Source organism: Enhydra lutris, unplaced genomic scaffold (assembly GCF_002288905.1).
Source record: "Enhydra lutris kenyoni isolate GAN:26980312 unplaced genomic scaffold, ASM228890v2 scaffoldscaffold35, whole genome shotgun sequence".
In the NCBI taxonomy this organism is placed as follows: domain Eukaryota; kingdom Metazoa; phylum Chordata; class Mammalia; order Carnivora; family Mustelidae; genus Enhydra; species Enhydra lutris.
Window position 1 is genome coordinate 8026107 of NW_019154119.1, and position 26147 is coordinate 8052253.

The window sequence follows — 26147 nt, forward strand, 5'->3', positions numbered from 1 at the left end:
GGCTCTTTGCTCAGTGGTGAGCTTGCTTCTCCCTCTCCCTCTGCCTTCCATGCTCCCTGCTTGTACTCTCTCTTTTTCTCTCTCTCTGTCAAATAAATAAATAAAATCTTAAAAGAAAAACAGAACAGATGAAAAAAAGTTATATGTTTAGGAGAATATTTTCCAAAATTAGGAAGGGACTTTGGAGAATTTTCTTTTCTAAATTAATGAGGAAATATAAGACGTGAGATCAGAGGGAAGGATACAGGCCCAAACCAAGCAGTAATAATAGTGGGGACAGGAGGAGGGAGTGGGATTTGATTTATCTATTCATCAGTTAATGGACATTTGGGCTATTTCTACTTTTTGGCTATTCAAAACAATGCTGTCTGAACGTTTGTGTGTGAACTTTTGTGTGGACATGTGTTTTCATTTCTCTCGGTTATATACTTAGGAGTGGAGTTGTTGGGGCATATGGTAACTCTGTATTTAACATTCGGAGAAACTGACAAACTATTTTTCAAAGTGGACGCACCACTTTATTTTCCTACCATTTCTGTACATCCTTGGCAATACTCATTAATGTCTAGCCTTTTGATTCTAGCCATTAAAACAGGAGAGAAGTAGTATCTCATTGTGGTTTTGATTTGCATTTGCTTGATGGCTAATGCTGTTGAGCATCTTTTCCTTTGCTTGCTGGCTGTTTGTATATCTTCATTGGAGAAATGTCTGTTCAGATTTTTTGTCCATTTTTTAAAATTGTTACTATTTTTATTTTTTATTTTTTCATTAACATATAATGTATTATTTGTTTCAGGGGTACAGGTCTGTGATTCATCAGTCTTACACAATTCACAGCACTCACCATAGCACATACCTTCCCCAATGTCCATCACCCAGCCACCCCATCCCTCCCACCTACCTCCCCTCTGGCATCCCTCAGTTTATTTCCTGAGATTAAGAGTCTTTTATGGTTTGTCTCCCTCTCTGGTTTCGTCTTGTTTCATTTTTCCCTCCCTTCTCCTATCATCCTCTGTCTTGTTTCTTAAATTCTTCATATCAGTGAGATCTTATGATAATTGTCTTTCTCTGATTGACTTATTTCCCTTAGCATAATACCCTCTAGTTCCATCCATGTCATTGCAAATGGCAAATTTTTTTTGATGGCTGCATAATATTCCATTGTATATATACTACATTTTCTTTATCCATTCATCTGTGGATGGACATCTAGGCTCTTTCTATAGTTTGGCTATTGTGGACATTGCTGCTATAAACATTGGGGTGCACGTGCCCCTTTGGATCACTACATTTGTATCCTTAGGGTAAACACCCAGTAGTGCGATTGCTGGGTCATAGGGTAGCTCTATTTTCAACTTTTTGAGGAACCTTCATGCTGTTTTCCAGAGTGGCTGCACCAGCTTGCAGTCCCACCAACAGTGGAGGAGGGTTCCCCTTTCTCTGCATCCTCGCCAGCATCTGTCGTTTCCTGACTTGTCAATTTTAGCCATTCTGACTGGTGTGAGGTGGTATCCCATTGTGGTTTTGATCTGTATTTCCCTGATGCCTGGTGATGTTGAGTACTTCTTTATTTGGAAGTCTTCTTAGAGAAATGTCTGTTCATGTCTTTGGCCCATTTCTTTCTTCTTTTTTTTTTTTTTTTAAGATAATTGTGGGGTTTTTTTTTTTAAAGATTTTTATTTATTTGACAGATAGATCACAAGTAGGCAGAGAGGCAGGCAGAGAGAGAGGAGGAAGCAGGCTCCCTGCCAAGCAGAGAGCCCGATGCAGGGCTCGATCCCAGGACTCTGGGATCATGACCTGAGCCAAAGGCAGAGATTTTAACCCACTGAGCCACCCAGGTGCCCCTTCAGCCCATTTCTTGATTGAATTCTTTGTTCTTTGGAAGTTGAGTTTGATAAGTTCTTTATAGATTTTGGATATTAGCCCTTTATCTGAAATGTCATTTGCAAATATCTTTTCCCATTCTGTCAGTTGTCTTTTTTGGTTTTGTTGACTGTTTGCTTTGCTGTGCAAAAGCTTTTTATCTTGATGAAGTCCCAATAGTTCATTTTTGTCCTTGCTTCCCTTGCCACTTTGTCCTTCATTTTGTCTTTGCTTCCCTTACCTTTGGTGATGTTTCTGGGAAGAAGTTGCTATGGCTGAGGTCGAAAAGGTTGCTGCCTGTGTTCTCCTCAAGGATTTTGATGGATTCCTGTCTCACATTGAGGTCTTTTACCCATTTTGAGTCTATTTTTGTGTGTGGTGTAAGGAAATGGTCCAGTTTCATTCTTCTGCATGTGGCTGTCCAATTTTCCCAACACCATTTGTTGAAGAGACTGTCTTTGTTCCATTGGACTTTTCTTTCCTGCTTTGTTGAAGAAACTTAGTTGACCATAGAGTTGAGAGTCCATTTATGGGCTCTCTATTCTGTTCCATTGATCTATGTGTCTTGTTTTTGTGCCAGTACCATATTGTTTTGATGATTACAGCTTTGTAGAGTTTGAAGTCTGGAATTGTGACGCCGCCAGCTTTGGTTTTCTTTTTCAACATTCCTTTGGCTATTCAGGGTCTTTTCTGGTTCCATATAAGTTTTAGGATTATTTGTACCATTTCTTTGAAAAAAGTTGATGGTATTTTGATAGGGATTGCATTAAATGTGTAGATTGCTCTAGGTGGCATAGATATTTTCACAGTATTTGTTGTTCCAATCCATGAGCATGGAATGTTTTTCCGTTTCTTTGTGTTTTCCTCAATTTCTTTCATGAATACTTTATAGTTTTCTGAGTACAGATTCTTTGCCTCTTTGATTAGATTTATTCCTAAGTATCTTATGGTTTTGGGTGCAATTGTAAATGGGATTGACTCCAGAATTTCTTCTGTCTTGTTGTTGGTGTATAGAAGTGTAACTGATTTCTCTGCATTGATTTTATATGCTGACACTTTACTGAATTCCTGTATGAATTCTAGCAGTTTTGGAGTGCAGTCTTTTGGGTTTTCCACAGAAAGTATCATATCATCTGCAAAGAGTGAGTTCTTTGCCTTCTTGACTTCTTTGCCTTGCCGATTTGGATGCCTTTTATTTTGTTGTTGTTGTTGTTGTTGTCTGATTGCTGAGGCTACTACTTCTAGTACTATGTTGAATAGCAGTGGTGATAGTGGACATCCCTGCCATATTCCTGGACTTAGGGGAAGAGCTCTCAGTTTTTCCCCCATTGAAAATGATATTCACTTTGGGTTTTTCATAGATGGCATTTATGATACTGAGATATGTACCCTCTATCCCTACACTGTGAAGAGTTTTGATCAAGAAAGGATGCTGTACTTTGTCAATTGCTTTTTCAGCATCTATTGAGAGTATCATATGGTTCTTGTTCTTTCTTTTATTAATGTATTGTATCACACTGATTTGTGGATGTTGAACCAACCTTGCAAGCAAGGAATACATCCCACTTGATCATAATGAATTATCCTTTCAGTGTACTCTTGGATCCTATTGGCTAGTATTTTGGTGGAAGTTTTTGCATCCATGTTCATCAGGGGTATTGGTCTGTAATTCTCCTTTTTGATGGGGTCTTTTTCTGGTTTCGGGATCAAGGTAATGCTGGCCTCATAAAATGAATTTGGAAGTTTTCCTTCCATTTCTATTTTTTGTAATGGTTTCAGGAGAATAGGTATTAATTCTTCTTTCAATGTTTGGTAGAATTTCCCTGGGAAGCCATCTGGGCCTGGGCTCTTGTTTGTTGGGAGATTTTTTATTACCGCTTCAATTTTCTTACTGGTTATGGGTCTGTCAGGTTTTCTATTTCTTCCTGGTTCAGTTTTGGTAGTTTATAGTCTCTAGGAATGCATCCATTTCTTCCAGATTGTCTAATTTGCTGGCGTATGGTTGCTCATAATATGTTCTTATAATTGTTTTTATTTCTTGGGTGTTGGTTGTGATCTCTCCTCTTTCAGTCATGATTTTATTAATTTGGGTCCTTTCTCTTTCCTTTTTGGTAAGTCTGGCCAGGGGTTTATCAATATTTTTTTTTTCCTTAAGATTTTATTTATTTATTTGACAGAAATCCCAAGTAGGCAGAGAGGCAGGCAGAGAGAGAGAGAGAGAGAGAGAGAAGGAAGCAGGCTCCCTGCTGAGCAGAGAGCCTGATGTGGGGCTCGATCCCAGGACCCTGGGACCGTGACCTGAGCTGAAGGCAGAGGCTTTAACCCACTGAGCCACCCAGGCACCTTTATTAATTCTTTCAAAGAACCAGCTCCTGGTTTCGTTGATCTGTTCTTTTGTTCTTTTGGTTTCTAGTTCATTGATTTCTGCTTTTATCTTTATTGTTTCTCTTTTTCTGCTGGGTTTAGGCTTTATTTGCTGTTTTTTCTCCAGCTCTTTTAGGTAGAGTTAGGTTGCATATTTGAGACCTTTCTTGTTTCTTGAGAAAGGCTTGTATTCCTATATACATTTCTCTTAGGACCGCCTTTGATGCATCCCAAAGATTTTGAACAGTTGTGTTTTCATTTTCATTTGTTCCCATGAATTTTTAAAATTCTTTTTTAATTTCCTGATTGACCCATTCATTCTTGGTAAGATGCTCTTTAGCCTCCATGTATTTGAGTTCTTTCCAAATTTCCTCTTGTGATTGAGTTCTAGTTTCAAAACTTTGTGGTCTGAAGATATGCAGGGAATGATCCCAGTCTTTTGGTACTGGTTGAAACCTGATTTGTGACCCTGATGTGATCTATTCTGAAGATTGTTCCATGTGCACTAGAGAAGAATGTGTATTCTGTTGCTTTGGGGTGGAATGTTCTGAATATATCTATGATGTCCATCTAGTCCAGTTTGTCATTTGAAGCCTTTATTTCCTTGTTGATCTTTTGCTTAGATGGTCTGTCCACTTCAGTGAGGGGGGTGTTAAAGTCCCCTACTATAATTGTATTATTGTCAATGTGTTTCTTTGATTTTGTTATTAATTGGCTTATATAATTGGCTGCTCCCATGTTAGGGGCATAGATATTTAAAACTGTTAGATCTTCTTGTTGTACAGACCCTTTAAGTATGATATATTGTCCTTCCTCATCTCTTGTTACAGTCTTTGGCTTACAATCTAATTTATCTGATACAAGGATTGCCACCCCAGCTTTCTTTTGATGTCCATTAGCATGGTAAATTGTTTTCCACCCCCTCACTTTAAATCTGGAGGTGTCTTTGAGTCTAAAATGAGTCTCTTGCAGACAGTATATTGATGGGTCGTGTTTTTTTATCCATTCTGATAGCCTTTGTCTTTTGATTGGGCATTTAGCCCATTTACACTCAGGCTAACTACTGAAAGATAAGAATTTAGTGTCATTATATTGCCTGTAAGGTTACTGTTACTGTGTATTGTCTCTGTTCCTTTTTGGTCTATGTTACTTTTAGGCTCTCTCTTTGCTTAGAGGACCCCTTTCAATATTTCCTATAGGGCTGATTTGGTGTTTACGAATTCTTTCAGTTTTTGTTTGTCCTGGAAGGTTTTTATCTCTCCTTCTATTTTCAATGACAGCCTAGCTGAGTATAGTATTCTTGGCTGCATATTTTTCTCGTTTAATGCTCTGAATATATCCTGCCAGTCCTTTCTGGTCTGCCGGTTCTCTGTGGACATGTCTGCTGCCAGTCTAATATTTCTATTGTTGTAGGTTACAGACCTCTTGTCCCCAGCTGCTTTCAGGATTTTCTCTTTGTCTCTGAGACTTGTTAGGTTTACAATTAGATGACGGGATGTTGACTTATTTTTATTGTTTTTGAGGGGGATTCTCTTTGCCTCCTGGATTTTGATGTCTTTTTCCTTCCCCAAATTAGGGATGTTCTCTTCTATAATTTGGTCCCATATACCTTCTGCCCCCTCCCCTTTTCTAGGATCCCAATTATTCTTTTTTTTTTTTTTTTTTATAACATATAATGTATTATTAGCCCCAGGGGTACGGGTCTGTGAATCGCCAGGTTTACACTTCACAGCACTCACCATAGCACATACCTTCCCCAGTGTCCATAAAGGGATCCCAGTTATTCTAATACTGTTTCATCTTACAGTATCACTTATCTCTCGAATTCTCCCCTTGTGATCCAGTAGTTGTTTATCTCTGTTTTTCCTAGGTTCTTTATTCTCCATCATTTGGTCTTCTATATCACTAATTCTCTCTTCTGCCTCATTTGTCCTAGCAGTAAGAGCCTCCATTTTTTATTGCACCTCATTAATAGCTTTTTTAATTCAACTTGGTTAGATTTTAGTTCTTTTATTTCTTTTATTTTCTTTTATTTCTCCAGAAATTTTCAAGCCCAGCTAGCATTTTTATAATCATCATTCCGAACTCTAGTTCTGACATCTTATTTATGTCCCTATTGATTAGGTCCCTAGCAGTTGGTACTGCCTCTTTTTCTTTTTTTTGAGGTGAGTTTTTCTACTTTGTCATTTTGTTCAGAGAAGAATAGGTGAATGAGAGAACAAAATGCTAAAAGGGTAACAGCAACCCCAGAAAAATATACACTAAACAAATCAGAAGAGACCCAAAACCAGGGGGAAAAGAAAGGAAAAAAAAATGTATGATCAGGCTGGTGAATGGAACAGAGCCACACACTTGATTTTGGGTGTATTTTGGTCTGTTAGAAGAAACTGCCTCCTAAAATTTTAAAGAAAGAAAAACTATATATATATATATATATACACACACACACACACACACACACACACACACACACACAAATAAGGGTAAACACAATGAATGGATGGAATGTGACTGTGAATATGAAAATTAAAAAAGATTCTAAAAAAGAAATTGATAAGAAGTTGGTTGAAAAAAGAAAGGAAAAACATTAAAAAAGAGAGAGAGAGAGAGAATATGATCAGGCAGAAGACTAGCACAAAGCCATACACTAGATTTAGGGTATGTTTTGTTCTGTTAGAAGAAACTGTATCCCAAAATTTTAAAGAAAGAAAAACATATATATATACAAAAAATGAGATTAAGTACAATGAAGGGATAGAATATGAGTATAAAAATGAAAATTTAAAAAGATTTTAAAAAAGGTGTTAAGATGTTGGTTAAAATAGGAAAGATGATAAATTAAAAAAAAATTAAAAAAGAAAAAAATAAAGAAAATTTAAAAAATTTAACTTTGGAAGACTAAAGAGTCCGGGGAAAAAAGCCATGAATTCTCTGTGCTGTATTTCCCTAGCGCTGGAGTTTTGATGTTCTCATTGATCAGTAACCTTGGTCTTGGCTGGATGTTCTTGCTGATCTTCTGGGGGAGGGGCCCGTTGCTGTGATTCTCAGATGTCTGCCCAAGGCGAATTGCACCACTCTTGTCAGGGGCCATGCTAAGTAATCTGCTTTAGAGGAAGGTAATGAGGATGGTGGCCTCCCAATATCCGGCCCATAGGAGCTGAGAGCTCAGGGCCCACTCCTCACTGTACCTTCAGAGAAAAGCAGTCAATCCCTCCCATCTCCCTGGTCTCCAGCCACGCTTGTGCTCACTTGGGCTGTGACCGAGCATTTCTATCTCTGGCGCACGGCCCTGTTTGGAGTGTCCAAACCCAGCAGATTCCCAGCAAACTTCCGCACTGTTCTTCCTGGTGGAAAAAAGGAGGGGTCTCCCCAGATCTGCCACTTGTGGGGTCCCTGCTCAAAGAGCAGTGGCCTATGCCTTGGATCATGGTTTATGGCAATCCCTAGCTGAGAGCCCCCCCCGTGGCTCCGTCTTTGCAGCCAGTTTTCCTGCTCCAGTACCGGGGAGCTCTGTCACACTCAGACACCCCAGTCTTTCTGTGACCTCCGAGGGTCCTGAGATCACACTGTCCCAGCGAGGGCTCCACCCCCTGCTTAGCCACAGGAGTGATGTCTCTCCACAGAGCAGACTTCTAAAAGTTCTGATTTTATGCTCCGCTGCTCTCTCACTTGCCCGGAGCTGGCTGATGGAGGCTTCTTCCCCTGGTGGTCTATCTTCTGGAATATCCCCTCGGATTCACTTCTCTGCACTTCCTGCTTTCCAGAAAGTGTCACTTTTCTGTTCATAGAATTGCTGCTGTTCTTTTCTTTGATCTCCTGTTGAGTTTGTAGGTGTTCAGAATAGTTTGATAACTATCTAGCTGAATTCCTGGGATCAGACAAAATTAGGTCTTCTACTCCTCTGCCATCTTGCTCCTTTTTTTTCTTTTTTTGCCCATTTTTAAATTGGGCTATTTATCTTTTTGTTATTGAATTGTAAGAGCTCTTTACGTAGTCTAGAAACAATTCCTTATCACAAATACGATTTATACATATTTTCTTCTGTGGGTTATCTTTTCACTTTTTTGATGGTGTCCTTTGAAGCACAAATGTTGGGGTGCTTGGGTGGCTCAGTCAGTTAAGTGTCTGCCTTCTGCTCAGGTCATGATCTCAGGGCCCTGGAATTGAGCCCCCTGTTGGGTTTCCTTCTCAGCAGGGACCCTGCTTCTCCCTTTCCCACTGCTCATGCTTTCTCTCACTATCTTTCTCTGTCTCAAATAAATAAAATCTTGAAAAAAGTCTTTTGAAGCACAAATGTTTTTAATTTGATGAAGTCCAGTTTATCTCCTTTTTGTTTCATTGCTTGTGCTTTTAGTGTCATATCTAAGGAACTCTTGTCTAATCCACCGTCACAAAGATTATTCCTAATTTTTTTTGTCCCCTCGGACTTCTGTAGTTTTAGCTCTTACATTTAGATCTTTGATCCATTTTGATGTAATATTTTTGTATAGTTCTACAAGCTTTTGATTCTTTTTTGATTTCAGAGACTGTGTGTGAGGTATATTGTCTGAAATGTGGGGTTGAATGCAGTGCTCACTCAAATCCTTTGCAGCACAAACATTCTGTGTTTCTGTGTAACTAACTTAATTGTCTTAATGCTCTTTTTAATAGTACCATTATTTGTTGCAATGACCAAAACCCATGTGATAGCAGCTTCGAAAGAAGCATTTTATACCTGGCAGTATCGTGTGGCAAAGAAGCTCACAGCATTGGAAATTAATCAGATCACGCGGTCTCGAAAAGAAGGGAGAGAAAGGTATATCTTTTGATGCATGGTTTTTAGTAGTTCAGCCATATCACATTTAAATCAGACATAGTTAATTATAAATTGTCATGCTTGAGAACTGTAAATTGTTTTGGTTACTAAAAATAATATTTTTCCATTAATTTCAAAACCTTTCAAATTATTTGTTTAAATTTATCAAAATAAATGAGAGGTAGCGTGGTGTAATAAAAGACAGCCCTTGGAGATAAAGAGTGGAAATCTGTGTTTTTATAAGGAAATAGCTATTCTCACTCATTTACTCTTACCATATTAGGATAAACCATAAATATGATTATTCAGTTGAAAATCTAACCAAAGCTTCATTCTTATGGGTTAGTTGTATGGGTCTTTCCAGAAGGGTGGGGGTGATTCTAGTATCAATCTCCATAGGAGAGGTAGGTTCTTAGGGAGGAAGTCTTCAGGTGGGGCGAAGTGGTCACTTGGCTTCTTTCTCTTGCCCTTGATTCGAGGGGGGCTGGGGTTAAGTGATAGAGGGGGCTCTACCACATGGAGAAGTTAGGAGCTAGGATGGGGGGAATTCCCTTTAGTAAGTTTCAAGGTGCAGATGCATTTACTGTGTTTTGTCAGTTATATTGTCTCTGTTGGTGATACTTTTTTTGCTCTTTTGTTGTTACCCTAAGCCTTTAAATAAAGCATTTTGTTGACTGTTCTAAGCTAATAATTCTTAATTAGGGTGTAGGCCTGTGTTGGTGGGAGTGGGCAGCAGGGGTCATGTCAGATCATCTTCCCTCACACATGCTTGAGATCTTAATGCCATCTTCCCTTCCCTTTAAGACTCACTGTTGTACTAAGATTGGATGTCCCCAGTAAATATTTTAGATACGTGAATTCATGTGGAAGCAAAACAAATAAACTAAAAAACCCCAAACAAAACAAAATAAAAAAAAAGAGTTGAGGGGCACCTGGGTGGCTCAGTTGGTTATGTGTCTGACTCTTGATTATGGCTTAGGTCATGATCTCGGGGTTGGGAGATGGAGGCCCCGCATCTGGCTCTGTGTTGGGCATGGAGCCAGTTAAATTCTCTCTCTGTCTCCCACACCCCCGCCTCCCTCTCTAAACAAAACATAACAAAACCCCCAGAACAGTTGAAAAATACTATATCTTGCTTTCTCAGTAGTTCTGAAAGTCTAACTAGAAAGAATCTTTGGCCTCTTTCCAGGAGAGCATGTGACAGCGGTAGCAATAATAAGTAAGAGAACCACAGTCTGCTGGGAGATCTTAGGATAAAGTTGGGACTGAAAAGTCTAGCCTCTTCATAGAGTAAGTAGAGTAAGTTCCTCGAAGAGCCAGCTAAAGATACTCTGGTTTTAAGATGGCAGCATCTCCCTTTCTTTCTATCTGAGATACACTTCACAAGTTCTAATGATTGGGCAGGTTCTCTCTGGGCCTCAGTTTTCTCATCTGTAAAATATGGTGGATGATGGTAAGAAAAGCCATCATTGATTGAATACTTCTAATGTGCTAGATACTACAGTAAGCCTAGTCAGTACTCTTATTAATCCTGTTTCAGAGAGGAAACTAAGACACAGGAGCTTAAATTATTTGCCAAAGGTCACCAGCTGATAAGTAGAAATGGCACGTAGAGCTGGTTGATCTGGTTGATCTGGTTCTGAAACACTCAGATTGGCCTTTCTTGTAGTACTCTACTCGTTTTAAGAAATGGAAGGTGGTCACATGATCTCCTGACCTTTGACTTTTATTTTGTGATAACTAAATAGAAGTAGTAGCTGGATATACTTAATAGCAATGTATTATAATGCAGAATCCTGGCACCTCTAAATTTATTTTCTTTTTTAAAATATATTTTCTTTCTGCATTTAATACATTTCTATTTAACATTTGATCTCATTATACTGACAAAAGTATAATCACGATTTTAATTTAACAGTGATAACATTTCATGATATTTTAAAGACAGAAAATGGCTTAATTTTGTTGTGACTATATTCTATCTATGATTTCTTGATCAGGCTCTGTGCATATGTGCTTTACAAACATCATTTTATTTATGCCTCTTAAAAAACCCTGCAAAGGTTGCCGTTATTCTCCACATGGAGAAATTGAGGCTTAGAAGCTTGTCCAGGGCCTCATAGCTACTCTATGATGTATCTTCCCTATCGCCATCATTCATTTTAATATTTTCCCGGCAAACATAGAGCACCTGACAGTGTGTCACACTGTGCTAGGCACTGGAGGAGATACAGTCTTTGCCTCCTCAGCTGGTGGGAGAGACAAGTAAGGTGGAGATGCTATGGTGTGAATAGTATTATATTGAAGGTATTGAAGGTATCAGATGGGGAAAGTCCAAAAGTAGTGCATCCTCACAACACAGGGAACATAAGAATGATTCTTTATTTCAGAACAAAAATTCCATTAATTAGTGCTTCCCAAATACTTTTAAGCTTTACCTTTATTAAGCACATTGACAGAAGGGAAATTATGGAGAAATGATAGAGAAACTTAGTGTGTTGAAGTTATTTCTGAGTGATGTTCATTTGCAGAGTAAGGTAAAATAATCTGTTGGGGCTTAATGAAGTTCATTGGAAATATGTGGTTCAATGTCCAAATACGTTTTTGGCATAACTTTCAGGAACATATCATTTGCATAACTAGTAAACACCTGGCAGGTAGTTTTTACCTTTATGCGATCGAGCTGTGTCAAGAACTCTTTAAAATAATCAGCACATTTATGTTACGTAATAGTATTCATTGGTGTCATCCAGTCCTTTAATTGTTCTAGAGATTGTGAAATGGCATAACCTGTACTTAGACCATCTTTGAAATGATCGCCTTTTTTTTTCCCCCCAGAATTTATCATGTTGATGATACTCCTTCTGGATCAGTGGATGGGGTGCTTGATTATAGTAAAGCAATTCAGGTAGGTGATTGCAGCAAATGTCGACATCTGTAAGTTTTGAAATACTGTAACTTTATTTTGACATCTGACAAATAATTATTTTTTTACTGAATAGCATGTTATTCTAGTAATTCTTTAAAAAATGTCCATTCTGAAAACCTTTTATCTCGGCCTGCTTTTTTCCCCTTGATTTTTAAAACCATTTTTGAAATAATAATAGGCTCTTGGGAGGTTGCACAGATATAGGACATAGAACCCTTTTATCCCACTTCCCTCTGTGGTGACATCTTCTATAACTGTGGGATAATATCAAAGACAGGAAATTGCTATTGGTAATGACACTCTTAACTGGACTCCCACCCGATTCCTTACTCAGTTTCACTAGTTTTGACATGTACATGTATGCGCGTAGTTTTATGTAATCTCACCATTGGGAACGGACTTGCCTCATGCTAGTTCTCCATTTTTGCACTTGCTGTCCACCCTGTCCCTGCCCCGCGACAACCATGAATCTGTTTCTGTCTCTGGTTTTGTCGCTCTGAGAATTTTTCAAATGAAGAGAATCATATAACGTAACCTTTTGAAATTGACTTTTTCGCACTAAGCATATAAGCCCTTGGGATCCATCCAGGCTGTTGAAGTGCTGTGCCACTACTTCCCCTTCCTCATTCTGGCATAAGCTGTCTGTCCTTCCACCATCTGTACTTTTATGTCTGAGCTCAGGGTTTTGCCTCCCTGCGCTTTTCTGTGTATGTGAGATGTTCCTTCCTTTCGCTCTCATAATTCCTGAGCACATCTCTACTTGTGTCATACTGTACTGTAATAAGGTGTTGGGCTCGCTGTCTTCCCTAGGAGGCTTTTGAGAAATCCCTGAAGGGAAAGATTTTATCTGAGTGTCTCCAGTGCTTAGTTCAGTGTCTAGCACATAGTAGGTGCTCATTAAATAAATGTTAAGTCAATAAATATATAGGAGAATTTTTCTAGGTGAATTGCCTACTACCTTATGCCAGATTAGTCATTCAATAAATATTTGTTACAGAATAACGATTTATTTTAGGGTACCCGGGATCCAATTTGTGCCATAACTGCGTCTGATAAGACACTGATCGTGGTAAGTTTGAAGCAGACTGATTTTATGAATAATAATTGCTTAAATTATAAAAATAGATTCAAGTAATATGTTTCAGATTTGAATATCATCTTGTGGGCACCTAGCTTACTAAGTCCAACATGAGAAGTAAGAAAGTTTTAAAGATTGCTTCACAAATTGTTAAGCATTTGCAAAAATAGCTGTCTTTAAAATTGGTAGAATAATGGCCCACTGGGGAGAGTTTGACACTGGGTTGAAGGAGCCACACAAGGGTTGGCAGGTGCGGGATGGATTGGACCGTGGTAGCAGGTCTTCGAAAGCTCCCTCCTCTCTGTGGCCTTCTGTTTTGTGTTAGAGAAGGGTTTTGGCTCAGCTACTTTCATAAAATGTAAAATGAAGAGGTAGTGTGTTTGCTAACCAGTAAAGCGAAGAAGTCTAGGGCAAAGTTTTCAAATAAAATCACTGTTACAGTGTCTTTTCTTGAGCTCTAACATTGGAAAATATTAATTTTAGAACTAAATGTTTACTTTACTTTAGTAATGCTGGTGGAGTCCTTGAATTTGAATTATGTAATCAGAGCCTGAATAGTGTGTATTTGGTTACATTCTTTAGCCATTAGATAATTTTCTGGGGGACAGAGTCCTAAGGAAGGTGGTATTTGTTTTTCTTCATCAGGATTTTTATAGTAGTTTGTCTTACAGAGCCTCTTCTTTTCTTTTTAGATTTTTTTGTTGTAGGGCAGGTTTTTGTTGTTTTAGCTGTGTTTCTGACTTTTGCAGAAATAAATAACATGCAACTCAAATTAATCACAAAACTGACATAATTCCTAAATGACAGAGTCTACCTAAAGAAGCATACTCAGGTAGTTTAATACCAGCCAGAAGTTTAATGGAGAAAATATCTTCGGCACTTTAAACTTCTTTTCACCATTGAAATGTAGAAGGTTTTAGAACAATTACTTTTTCAAACCTTTGAAACCACAGGACCCCTTTTTTCAAAAACAAAATTTTATTTCATTCTCCAGTATGGTAAACCTTCTGAAACCCATACTGCCCTTCTATACATTAAAAAATATCCCCCTCCCCCTTCCAGCCTTTCTGATTGGCCCCTTTTGAGAATCATGCTTTAAAAACAATGCCACTCTGATTAAAATGGGGAGTGGGAAAGATTGGCTGAGTGGGGCCCTCTGCTTTGTCCTGTTGTCATGGCCAGAGGCACAGAAGGGTTTGAAAACCACAGTTCTCTCTTGATTATTACACCAACTGTTGATCTGTTAAGGCTTGCACAGATTTGCTTAGTAATTTATACTATTTTTTTTTTTTTAGATTTTATTTATTTATTTGTAGTAGAGAAAGAGCTTGAACCAGGGGATGGAGGGAGAGGGAGAAGCAGACTTCCCACTGAGCAGGGAACCCAACGCGGGGCTCGATCCCAGGATCCTGGCATCATGACCTGAACTGAAGGCAGACATTAAACCGATTGAGCCTCCCACGCAGCCCTATATTTTATTTTTAGACCCATTTAAACTAATACTCATTGTATCATTGCATTCTGATCATCTCCCTTTGCCACTAACTAGTATCAGATAGGTGGCTATAGATGAAAAATACAGACTTTCTTTCAATAACAACTGTTTCATATGGTGATCTTATATGGTTTTATATGAAATTTAATTCAATAAGTGCTTTATATTTTAGCTTTTCATGTACCCTGCATATTAACCTAGACAACAAATGTGAACAACCCTTGTTATTTCTTTCTTGTGATATAAGCATTTATGTATTGTGGAACAGCTAGGTTTCTGACTTCTTTCTTGAATGCTACATGAAAAAAAATTAGATCACCAGCCACTTTGAAAGGGTTTTGATTAAATTAGAAGATACATATGCAATCAGTAATGTGATTTAACATCAGAATTGGGAATTAGTTATGACACCATCACTTTGGTTTTGGAAACAAATGTATGAACATTTAGAGAGACCTGTATTTGTAATTTAATTTCATTATGTAAATATGCTTTAATAATCAAAAATAATTTTCATAGGGTCGTGAATCTGGCACCATTCAGAGATATAGTCTTCCCAACGTTGGTTTAATTCAAAAGTATTCCCTTAATTGTCGAGCCTACCAGTTATCCTTGAACTGCAACTCTAGGTAAGTCTGAAAATTCTCCTCATGTAGTTGTTGGGTTTAGAAGTTATCAACTAGGATTTTTGGATTTATATAAAAATACAAAGATGTGTATTTGTTTTAAACTTGTCCTATACTTCATATGATTTTACTATACTATATTTATATTTCAGTAGTTGTATTATACTTTGTTTAGATGTTTTTCTTTAATTGGGCAAAATATAGAAATTCTGATGTAATACTTTAAATTGTTTGCATGTCAGTTGCTTTAATTCCCTTGGATATTTTTTCCTCAGAAGGAAGCAAAATGGAGAGTAGTCCAAGTCTTCTATCAAATTTGTAAGAATTTGTTTAAAACCAGTTATTTCTTTAAAGCCATTTCTGCCTTCTTCCCAGATTCAGATGAACTGATTTTGCAGAACAGTAATGGGTAATTATATTTGTGATTTCTGATCATCATTTTACAATTTTGTTTCCCTTCTCCAATGCCATTATTTGTAGTCGTCTGGCTATCATAGACATCTCAGGCATTCTAACTTTCTTTGACTTGGATGCTCGGGTAACAGATAGCACGGGACAGCAAGTCATTGGCGAGTTGTTAAAATTGGAGCGGAAAGATGTCTGGGATATGAAGTGGGCCAAAGACAATCCGGATTTGTTTGCAATGATGGAGAAGACAAGAATGTATGTTTTCAGAAACTTGGATCCTGAGGTAAACACAAGAAAGGAGCGTTAGCAGTACATAAATAATAAGCCAGATACCGAAACCGATTTCTCTTTTGTTTCCTTAAGAGGTTTGTTGGTGTTGGTTGCATGAATTTCTGAAAATAAATAGAAACATCTCTGTGGAGTTGTAACGTGTTTGGTCTTAAGTGGGAATAATACTGATTCTTTAAATATTCTCTGCTTTCTCTGAAAGGCACTTCCTAAGCATTTATCTGTTCTTTTTAAAAGATGGAGCCATGGGTCTCTAATATATAGTCTTTATTTTTTCCTTGTCAGAGTTCAGGAAGAAAAGAAAATCAGTAGTAACATTACCAAAATTGCTTAAAACAACCTAACCAAAGAAATGTGGTTTTGAAATGTCTTTGTGCTTTTGTTCTCTTTTGCCTCTCTGTCCACCTGAATTTGTGCTGACTTGGTCTTATATATATTCATAACCACTCTCTCAACCACGAATCCTGGCCTTTTTCACCCTGATAATTTTATGAATATGCAAGTGTGGAATGATTAAACTGCCCTGTCTGGAGTATCAGGAAGCCCCTTGCTCACTAATTTTTAAGTTATTTTTGGATTTTCTACTTGCAGCTCACATCAGCTAATTTTTAAACTTGGAATTTTCCTGTCACTTGGTCTGCTCTGCATCAGCTGTTAGCATTCGTGTTTAGTAAATTCAGAATAATTTGCGTGGTAGCCTAATCAAAGCATCATTGAAATAAACCTTTTATGTAATTTTTGAATAATTAATGGATTTTCAGTTTGGAATTTTCTCTATGCTTGCTGTACCCAACAGAAGTAAATAATAAGAAATAAATTGATAAATGCTATATGTCATTAATTGATGTGTGGATTTACGGTTTGATTTTTGGAAAGATATTGCATGCTTGGGCCCCTGAGGTGCCAAAGATCTTCTAGAGTAATTTATTTAGTGGTAAACTATTTGTCCCTTTAATATCCTAAATTATTTTCACATTTCCCCATTTTGGCTCTACTCACGATCTTTGGGTTGTGAAATGACCTGATATAAATTGGTCCCAAAGGCTTTGTTAAAGCTTTTAGGAGCCTTAAGGATCTTTGTAATTTTTAGTCCCTGAGTATGGTTTGAAGGAAAGGCATTCGGGGCTGCTGCATTTAACCTGTAAGCAGGGGCTTCTGTCAAGGGTCCAAGGGAAATTTGATGCTTGCCACAAAACAAGTGTGAAAATTTGACATGTAACCACAGGATTACCCTGAGGAAGGGAGAGGAATACTTTTTGAATGTGGGGGTCCTTTTTCCGTCGTGGGCCCCGTGTGTACTAAGTCAGAAATCATATGCCCAGACAAGTAGAGTGTTATGCCTGGCTTTCACAATGTGTGTGTAGCACACATGCTGAGTCTAGCACCAGGGGAAAAGAGATCTTGGCCTTGTGCAAAGTGATTCTTAGTTTTAACTGATCGGCTTTTTTTTTTTTTTTCCTTTTTGAGTTTGTTTTCTGGCTTGGCGAGTAGTTCAGTTTCTGTTGGATTTAGAGCTAGATGCATTTCTTTCAACCTTACCACTGACTGGATTTCTTTATAAATCCTGCTGTTCTTTCATTCATGAGGACACTGGCTGGCTGTGATGCCCGCTTGGTTAGTTACTGTGCTTTTCATTCCTGTAGCTGTTTATTGACTGATCACGTAAGGACGCACTCTTCGTTTTAAAACTGAATTGACTGGGGCTGCTTTAGGGCATCATATTCTTTTGTTATTCAGGAGATAGGCTATTATTTGACAGATAATCGTTAATGTATTTTTATCCATTTGAGTGTTATTATGAATTCTAGATTCATACTTTTAAGTTGTAGAGTTTTCTTTAGATTATATGTGAAAAAAAGTGCCGTTTGTATGTGAAGTTGTAATTCACTGATAAAGCACATTTTCTTTGAGAATTTGGAAATGAGTATTTGATGTTGATATTCCCTGCTTGATCATTTTTATCTCCAGTGATCCTCTCAAGGTATTAATTCAGCTTTTCTAGTCTTTTTCTTGAATCTTCCCTCTCACTGATGCTATTTCGTATTCATATTCCTTTCATTTCTCATATTTTTGTCACTCACCCTCTCATTTTTACATACTTCTTTACCAAGCAAGGGTTTTCCAAACTTTTGTATGTATACCTTCATATGTGCATAATTATTTATTTGGAAATTATATATATGATCTACTATTTAATACAAGTACATTATGACTCACATCCCTGAAATAGAAATTTTAGAAGACTGAGAAAAAAATAACAGGAAGTACACTTTATTTTAAAATGTCATGGTGTTATGGTTCGTGGTACCTTTAGCTAGTTTCTCAAGCATAATGTACACTTTAATAGATTGTGGAATTATTAACTTAGTGTAGGTCCCATGTTTCAGAGTCTTCTTGATAATTCCATTTTTTAACCGACTTTTTGTCAGACCTGATTAGACTGTCATTGTTTCACTTTGTAATGTGGCTAACCCCGGAATCTGTGCGAGGGGTGAGGGAGGTGACTGTTCTGTCTTGTCTTGTTTGCTTGTCCTTGCGTTATCGGTATTCCGCTAATCCACAGATTCTTTGTGGGAGGATTTTTAAGCCACATGTCCAATTTATGAGGGTTAGCTAAAAGTGAGAAACTATAATCCCTAAATCCACTTAGCAAGTATGTACAAACTTCAGTATGTCACAATGTGCTAGGATTGAGGGAATCAGCACTTGCAGGGTACCTGTCATATTTTACATGTTATGAGACCTTCTGACTTATGTACTGAATAAGAGGACATAATATAGTATAGATTAGTGAAGCTTTAAATACTTTCTTGATAAAAATAAATTTCTTGCTCACTGCCTAGGGGTGTGCCCTACTTTTGTCAGCCACTGGTCTAAAACTTCATATTTAGTTGAAATGTGGGTGCATATCTAGTGAATTTCGGAAAATAAAGAGAATTAGTTGAGATCAAGCAGAAGTTGACTTTTTAAAAAAGATTTTATGTACTTATTTATTTGACAGAGACAGAGCACAAGTAGGCAGAGCAGAAAGCAGAGGGAGAGGGAGAAGCAGGCTTTCTGCTGAGCAGGGAGCCCAGCATGAGGCTGAGATCATGACCTGAGCCAAAGGCAGCTGCTTAACTGACTGAGCCATCCAGGCACCCCAGAGGACTTTTTTAAAATCTGAACTACACAAATATTTGCAGATTTGCTTACATGCCAATAGATTATTTTGGAAACTCTTAATTTTTTTATTTCTCCTCCTTCCTGTATTTTCTTCCTTTCTCTTTATTTTTGGTATAACTTTTTATCCACACATCATCTTTTATGACTTTTATTTTTTGGCTACCTTGCTTTGTTTTTTCAGATAGCCAAATATAAAACAATTTTGTAGGTATATTTGGATACACATGTAGTATCAAAATAATCCAGGTGTACAAAAGGCCTTTATCATTTATAAGAAATATGTTGTTATATTCTTTTTTTAAAAAGGATTTTATTTATTTATTTATTTGAGAGAGAGAGAGAGAATGACAGTGAGAGAGCATGAGAGGGGGAAGGTCAGAGGGAGAAGCAGACTCTCTGCCGAGCAGGGAGCCCAATGCAGGACTCGATTCCAGGACTCTGGGATCATGATCTGAGCTGAAGGTAGTCGCTTAACTAATTGAGCCACCCAGGTGCCCATATTCTTTCTTTTTGAATTAAATTTTGTTCTGATTCTCTCTGTGTGTTCATTGCTCATAAAGACATATTATTTGCCTTTACATAATACAATTTTTTTCAGAAATAAAGGTTTTTTGTAAAAATTTCTCATATAATCAACAATTTTTACTTTTCTTTCTTTCTTTCTTCTTTTTTTTTTTGAGAGAGAGAGTGAGTACAAGCAGGGAGAAGGGTTAGAGGGAGAGGGAAAAGCAGCTGTCCATTGAGCAGGGAGCCTGATGTGGGGCTCAATTCCAGGACCCTGAGATCATGACGAAAGCATATGCCTAACTGACTGAATCACCCAGGCACCCTAACAATTTTTACTTTTTAAAAGAATATAATCACTTTAAGACTCAATAAACACATATAGTGTGTATGCAAGAGCCTTATTTTTAAACTTTGACATACTAAAACTAAATTTGATTCCATTTTTACCTGTAATTTCCATTTTTTTAGTATCTTCCTATTATAATTTTTGTAGTTTCTACATATAAAGAACTAAGTTTCAGAGTTATAAATTCGATATGTTATTTCCTTTGGATTTTGCTTACTTTCTGTTTCATGATATAGATACACACATACATTTTTAAAAAATTACATTCTGGTATTACTTCCATTACTAGATATTATCTTATCCTTTCTTGGAGGTAGTAAGTATATTGAGACTTTATTTCTTTTTGTTTACCTAATATTTATACCTACTTTTTCTATAGAGATTTAGGACGGCTACTTTACATTGTAATATGCATTTACTACACTTTTTTCTATAAGCCTGTGGAACAGTAGAATAAGAGACTTGTGTAACAGACTTGTGTATTTACATATTGGCAAATTAAGTCTTCTTATATAGAAAATCTATCAGAAATGCTCTCTGGCTAATGTTACAGAGGATGGACTTCTCCGGATGGTACAAGATTTCTTTGATATATGTGCTTACATACAAATTTAGTGTTTGTCAGTTTTATTAAGAATTAAGTTTAATGGTACATTGCATGAATAATAATTATATCGTGGTATTGGGCACTTCTGGATTGAGAAAAATTGGACCAATATTAGCTGCTATTAGAGAATTAATATTGATTACATAAGGTATAATAATAGTAATGTGGCCATGTAAAGAGCATCTTTTTTTTTTTTAAACATCTTTATCTTTTAGAGATATGTACTGAAATATTTAGGGGTGAAAATGTCATGATGTCTATAAATTTACTTGATTTACTTTAAAATACTTCAGCCAAAAAATGGACTGAAGCATATTTAGCAGATCGTTAATAATTATTTAGATGATGGGCATATTGGTGTTAATGGCATTCTTTCTACTTTTCTGTTGGTTTGAAAACATTGGTAATAAAATATAAAATCATATATTAAAGGAAGGAAATTTTTGTACAATTTAACATAAATATTTCTTTTTATCCTTAAAGGAGCCCATTCAGACTTCTGGATATATTTGTAACTTCGAGGATTTAGAAATTAAATCTGTTCTTTTGGATGAGATAATGAAGGTAATTCTTAAAAAGCAACAGTATTTCTGTCGCTAGCTTGGCTGGGATTTCCTTTTTCACCAGACAGTGTAGTGTCCCTGTTAGGAATGTGGGTTGACCCTGCTCTGTCAGTTGCTCCACTTTTAGACAGGTTCCTTCACCTTTCTGAGCTTCATTTTCCTTTCTTGTTTACAAGCCTCTTTTTTTTTTTTTTTTTTTTGTCTCGTCTCTATAAAATGTGAAAATAATAGTACCTATCTTCCAGGATTGTTATTGTATAAGGTAATGTGTAAAAAGCACTCACCATGGTGCTAGGATCATGAGCTCAAAAAATGGTAGCTAGTTGTTGTTGTCATTGTTTCTATATTATCAACAGAGGAACTGAAGAAATATTTGACAATTTAGTGTTCTGTAGTTCTAGGGTACTTCCATAGCTTTTTGATTGTAGGGCCACTATCCTATTTTTTTTTCATGCTTTATAAAATAATCCATTTCTGATTCCAGATACCCTTTTGAACCTCTACTTTGGCCTTCACTGACCATCTTTTGAGAATTTCTTTCCCTAAGACTGTATTGAAAAGAGTTTTACTTTCATTTTGTGCAAAGCATTTACTTTGCATTATGCAAAAGGCATTTGTTACCATGCCTCGTAGATATTACATAGACCTCACTTTTAGATGAAGAAGGCTCTTAGTGGGTAAAATGATTTGCCAAAAGTTCATCTGTTCATTGACTCAGGAAATGCTTACTGGCAGTCCTCAAGACGCAGTTCCTGGCCTCGAGTAGAGGGACTGGGGAGATAGACGAGCAATTCAGCAACCAGACAAGGCATGGGGGTGCTGTAGTCTCTTTGGCAGTTGTATCCCTTCAGAGGTCTGCAGCGAGAGAGCCCTGGGTCAGTTCTGAGTCGGAGTGATGTGAGTAGCACAATCGGGTGTTGTCCTACATGTTTGATGTGTGTTCTCTCTTCTAATCCTCACAACTCCGAGGCAGTAAGTTTGATTATTATCTTCATTTGTTTGATGAAGAATGTGAGGCTTGGAGAGATAGACTAATTTGCCAGTGACACCCAGTTAGCAGTAGACGGAGACATGATTTGACTCCAAGTCATCTGGCTTCAAAGCTGGTGTGTGTAATTGGTAGCACTGGCAGAGATCAAGAAGCGGAGCGGTCATGGCGGAGGTTGGCCCCGGTTGTAAGAGGCCTTGTGTGCCTTCTGTGGAGTTTGGACTACATCCTGGAGTCACTGGGGGCGTAAAGCAGGAGAGTGACATGATGGGTTTCTATTTGGGGAAGATGGCCTTGGCTTCCTGGGTGGGCACGGGAGGAGGGGGCACACTATAACACGTTTTAGAAATAGTTGGCACATAGCCAGTGAGCAGTGGCATTGGGATTTAAGCTTAGGTCTGTTTGAATCCAAACCTCATGCTTTTTTCATACTGCTTTCTGTCTTGTGCCAGGGATTTCCCGGAGAACTTTTTAGCTTCTGAATGCAATGGTTTAGTTGCAGGGTGAGGAGGGGCACACGCAGCTCAGTTCTGGGAACCATTGAGGCGCATGTTTCACTTTTTCTTTTCTTGGAATATGTAGGATACTGGTGAGTTCATTATAACTGTTTGCCTACTAGCTAGCTCTTTCCTGCAAGGCTGGCCTTCAAAAAAATTTTTTTTTTGGAGGGGCCAGCTTGCAAAATTAAGAAAAGGAAAGAGGTGAGGAAAACGGACCCTTTTTCTTTTATTTGTTTATCTGCTGCCCAGCAGCACAGGGAGCAACAGTTTCATTGCTCCTGGCAAGGAAAGAGTAGATTAAGGAGTGAGGAGAGGGGGCTGTGGGTAGAGGCCCTGGCACATGTGTTTTCTGCTCTGATGGGAACCACAGGACTCTGGGTGAGAAGAGGATAGTAGTTCCTGGGAACGTGACATTTAAGCGAGGGAAACGAGGCTGCATAATTGTAAGACACCCCTTCTTCCACCACTGCCTTTTCCCCGTGGGCAGCCTCATAGCCCCAGGAGGAACTTCACTTGTGGGTTGTGGGTGTTTTCCAGACAACTTGAAAGACGCACACACTGGAATAGCTTTTCTTCCCATTGTGGTTTACAAGGTGGTGCAGTTTGTGTGTGTGTGTGTGTGTGTGTGTGTGTGTGTGTGTGTGTCTGTTTTACTGTAAAAAACAAAACAAAACACATGCTCTAAAGGCAGCCATTTGACTTTGTTTCTTCTCATGTTTACTTATAGAATCCTGAACATCCAAACAAGGATTATATAATTAACTTTGAGATCCGGTCCTTGCGAGATAGTCGAGCATTGATCGAGAAGGTTGGAATTGAAGATGCATCTCAATTCATAGAGGACAATCCACACCCCCGACTCTGGTATTTAAAAATAAAAAATCTTCCCAAATGACTGGTGTATGCTTTTAAAGTCTCAGCTCGATCGTCCGCCACTCTTGTGGTAGCCTTCATGGGGGCAGACGCCCATTCCTGCTCTTGTGTTTAAAATACAGAAATTCCCTTCAGATGTGGAAGTACTCAAAATGAGCATAATATTAAGTGAAACGTGTATAAATGTGTTCGTCGCTTCCCACTGTGTTTGACGGGAAACAATAGGGATAGTAATTGATTTCTAGTTTAAGACCCGTTTATCGGTAATTGCAATAAGCTTTTCTGTTTCTTTTTGTACTGAAGGCGCCTACTGGCCGAAGCAGCTCTTCAGAAACTGGATTTGCACACTGCAGAGCAAGCATTTGTGCGCTGCAAAGATTACCAGGGCATCAAGTTTGTGAAGCGCCTGGGCAACCTGCAGAGTGAGTCCATGAAGCAGGCGGAAGTTGCTGCCTACTTCGGCAGGTTCGAAGAGGCCGAAAGGATGTATCTTGAAATGGACAGAAGGTAAGTCAGGAAGGTACAGGCTCCCTGAATGGCTTCGGCGTCCGCGATCTTCTTGTGCAAATGAGGAAGGTACTGTAGACTAAGTGTCTCATACCATTTCTTTGGAAAATAATTTCAGTTTGGATGACTGGCTGGGGATTCCACAAGCCCCACGTTAATTTACAGTTTGTAATTTGGAGGCCGTTTTCTTTTCTGTCTTTACATACATTAATGACTGACCGTGGATTTTTTTTCATTTGGTAGGAAAAACACAAGTAGTTTTTCATTTGGTAGGAAAACATAAGACTACAGAGACTGGGGGCTTTTATCCTTTATTACGCATCCCAATAGTTGGGTTTTCTTTTTTCGTTTAGGCCTTTATTTAAGTTTCTGTTGTCAAGGACCATGGACGGTACTTAGGGATTGATTTTTATTCCTATGTTTATTTTAGACTTACATAAGATAACATACGAATTTCATTTCAGCTGTAAGCATTATGTCTAATGTTTATTAATATTATTTGTACTTCCAGGAGATCCCTAATGCTGCATAAGCCCTGAAAAGAAAGATAAAACCAAATGTGTTTATATGTGTGGTTTTTAACTAAGCCTCATTATGTCTACAAAATTGATGAAAAGAAATGATTAGTATTTAAATCATTATTTTGCTAGGAAAATTGGAATTCTAGGAAAATACAAGGCAGGAAATCATGTCCTTTACCCTATTTCAGGTTTCCCCCATTGCCTCTTTCCTGGTTAAGTTTCTAAAGTGTTTGGCAACGTACATTGTCTGGCAGTTCACTGCTATGTATTCTAGTTCCCTGGAATTGAACCTGGCACATGGTGGGCAGTTGTTAAGTATTTGTCAAATGAATGAATAGATGCTGTCGTTTGTAGAGATCTTGCTATTGGCCTTCGGCTGAAATTGGGAGATTGGTTTAGAGTACTCCAGCTCCTGAAAACTGGATCTGGTGATGCAGATGACAGTCTCCTAGAACAAGCCCACAACGCCATCGGAGACTACTTTGCTGATCGACAAAAATGGTGGGTAACCTATGGGGACCACCTTCTCCATTCATGCGGCACTTAATATGGTAGCTGCCTGGGTAATTCCCTGTGATGCTGGGGAAATTGAAAGCCGTCCTCCCAGATCCTAAAATTCAAACAGCTTTAGATCCACACCGAGGAGCAAGAGATCCTTTGCAGTTTTCATACTCACAAAATGTGTGCCTAGCTTCAGGCCGCCTTCTACTATTTAAGACCACAGTGTGCATTTCAGAGACATTATATGATTTACTTCTGAAAAAGGTATAAAAAACATTTTATATTTGGTTGTTTTATTGTAGATTATTTTCAGCTATCATTGACTTTTATTCTGAAGTTTTCATTTTAATCAATATGCTTATTTATTTATGTCAGTGTTTGGAAGTAAACCTGTGTATCAGATTACGGCAGTGTGTCTTAAGAATATCCAAAGGATATTGCAGCTAAAATATGCTTCACAGTCGTTAGACTTTTTTCCCCTGCACTTTATATGCTTCAAAGACATACAGTAACTGAAAGTGGTCACTAGAGTAATACTAGTAATTCTAATGAAGGAACATTTTTGGTGAAAATGCTTATTTACCAGGAGATTCACATTAATTTTAAAAGTTTTTGCTTTTTAAAATTTTCTGTAGGTTGAATGCCGTACAATATTACGTACAAGGCCGGAACCAGGAACGTCTAGCTGAATGTTATTATATGTTGGAAGATTATGAAGGATTGGAGAATCTTGCCAGTTCACTTCCAGAAAACCATAAGTTGCTTCCAGTAGGTATTACAAATTGTAGTTTTTAGAGTTGTTAAGTTATTTTATAAGGTTTTTATGTTACAGTCAGGAAACATCCCCTGCCACAAAGAAAATTTAAAATGACTCTATAATCTTATAGTTTCTTAGATGTGGAATGATACTTTTAATTGTTTGAATAATATGTCAGTATTACAGAATGCTTGAAAATGGAGGGAAAATTAGTCATATTCCCACAATTTAACATGTTCACAATATTCTCTAGTCTTACCAGTTTTATAAAATTGCTTTTAAAGTTAACTGAACAATGGAGGGCATGTATTGCATGGAGCACTGGGTGTGGTGCATAGACAATTAATTCTGGAACACTGAAAAGAAATAAAATTTTTAAAAAAAGTAAAGTTAGCTGAACACCTGAAATATTTCCAGCGAAAATGATTTCTTGTCAGATATTTGCTTCAAAATGATCTGAGCT

At 37.8% G+C, this 26147-nt stretch overlaps 1 protein-coding gene across 5 annotated transcripts in view; it reads left to right on the forward strand.

The window, feature by feature from the left end:
• LOC111154128 (WD repeat domain 35) overlaps positions 1 to 26147 on the forward strand; it is a 65111-nt gene that overhangs the window by 29692 nt on the left and 9272 nt on the right. For 4 of the 5 annotated variants that reach the window (XM_022513533.1, XM_022513534.1, XM_022513532.1 and 1 more), the window contains 10 exons: positions 8881 to 9025; positions 11864 to 11933; positions 12970 to 13023; positions 15047 to 15156; positions 15634 to 15844; positions 20958 to 21038; positions 23253 to 23389; positions 23702 to 23905; positions 24781 to 24927; positions 25563 to 25695. In XM_022513533.1, the coding sequence (XP_022369241.1) occupies positions 8881 to 9025; positions 11864 to 11933; positions 12970 to 13023; positions 15047 to 15156; positions 15634 to 15844; positions 20958 to 21038; positions 23253 to 23389; positions 23702 to 23905; positions 24781 to 24927; positions 25563 to 25695 (1292 nt within the window). The remainder of the gene's footprint in view (positions 1 to 8880; positions 9026 to 11863; positions 11934 to 12969; positions 13024 to 15046; positions 15157 to 15633; positions 15845 to 20957; positions 21039 to 23252; positions 23390 to 23701; positions 23906 to 24780; positions 24928 to 25562; positions 25696 to 26147) is intronic. The other variant, XM_022513535.1, reaches the window with a different exon arrangement.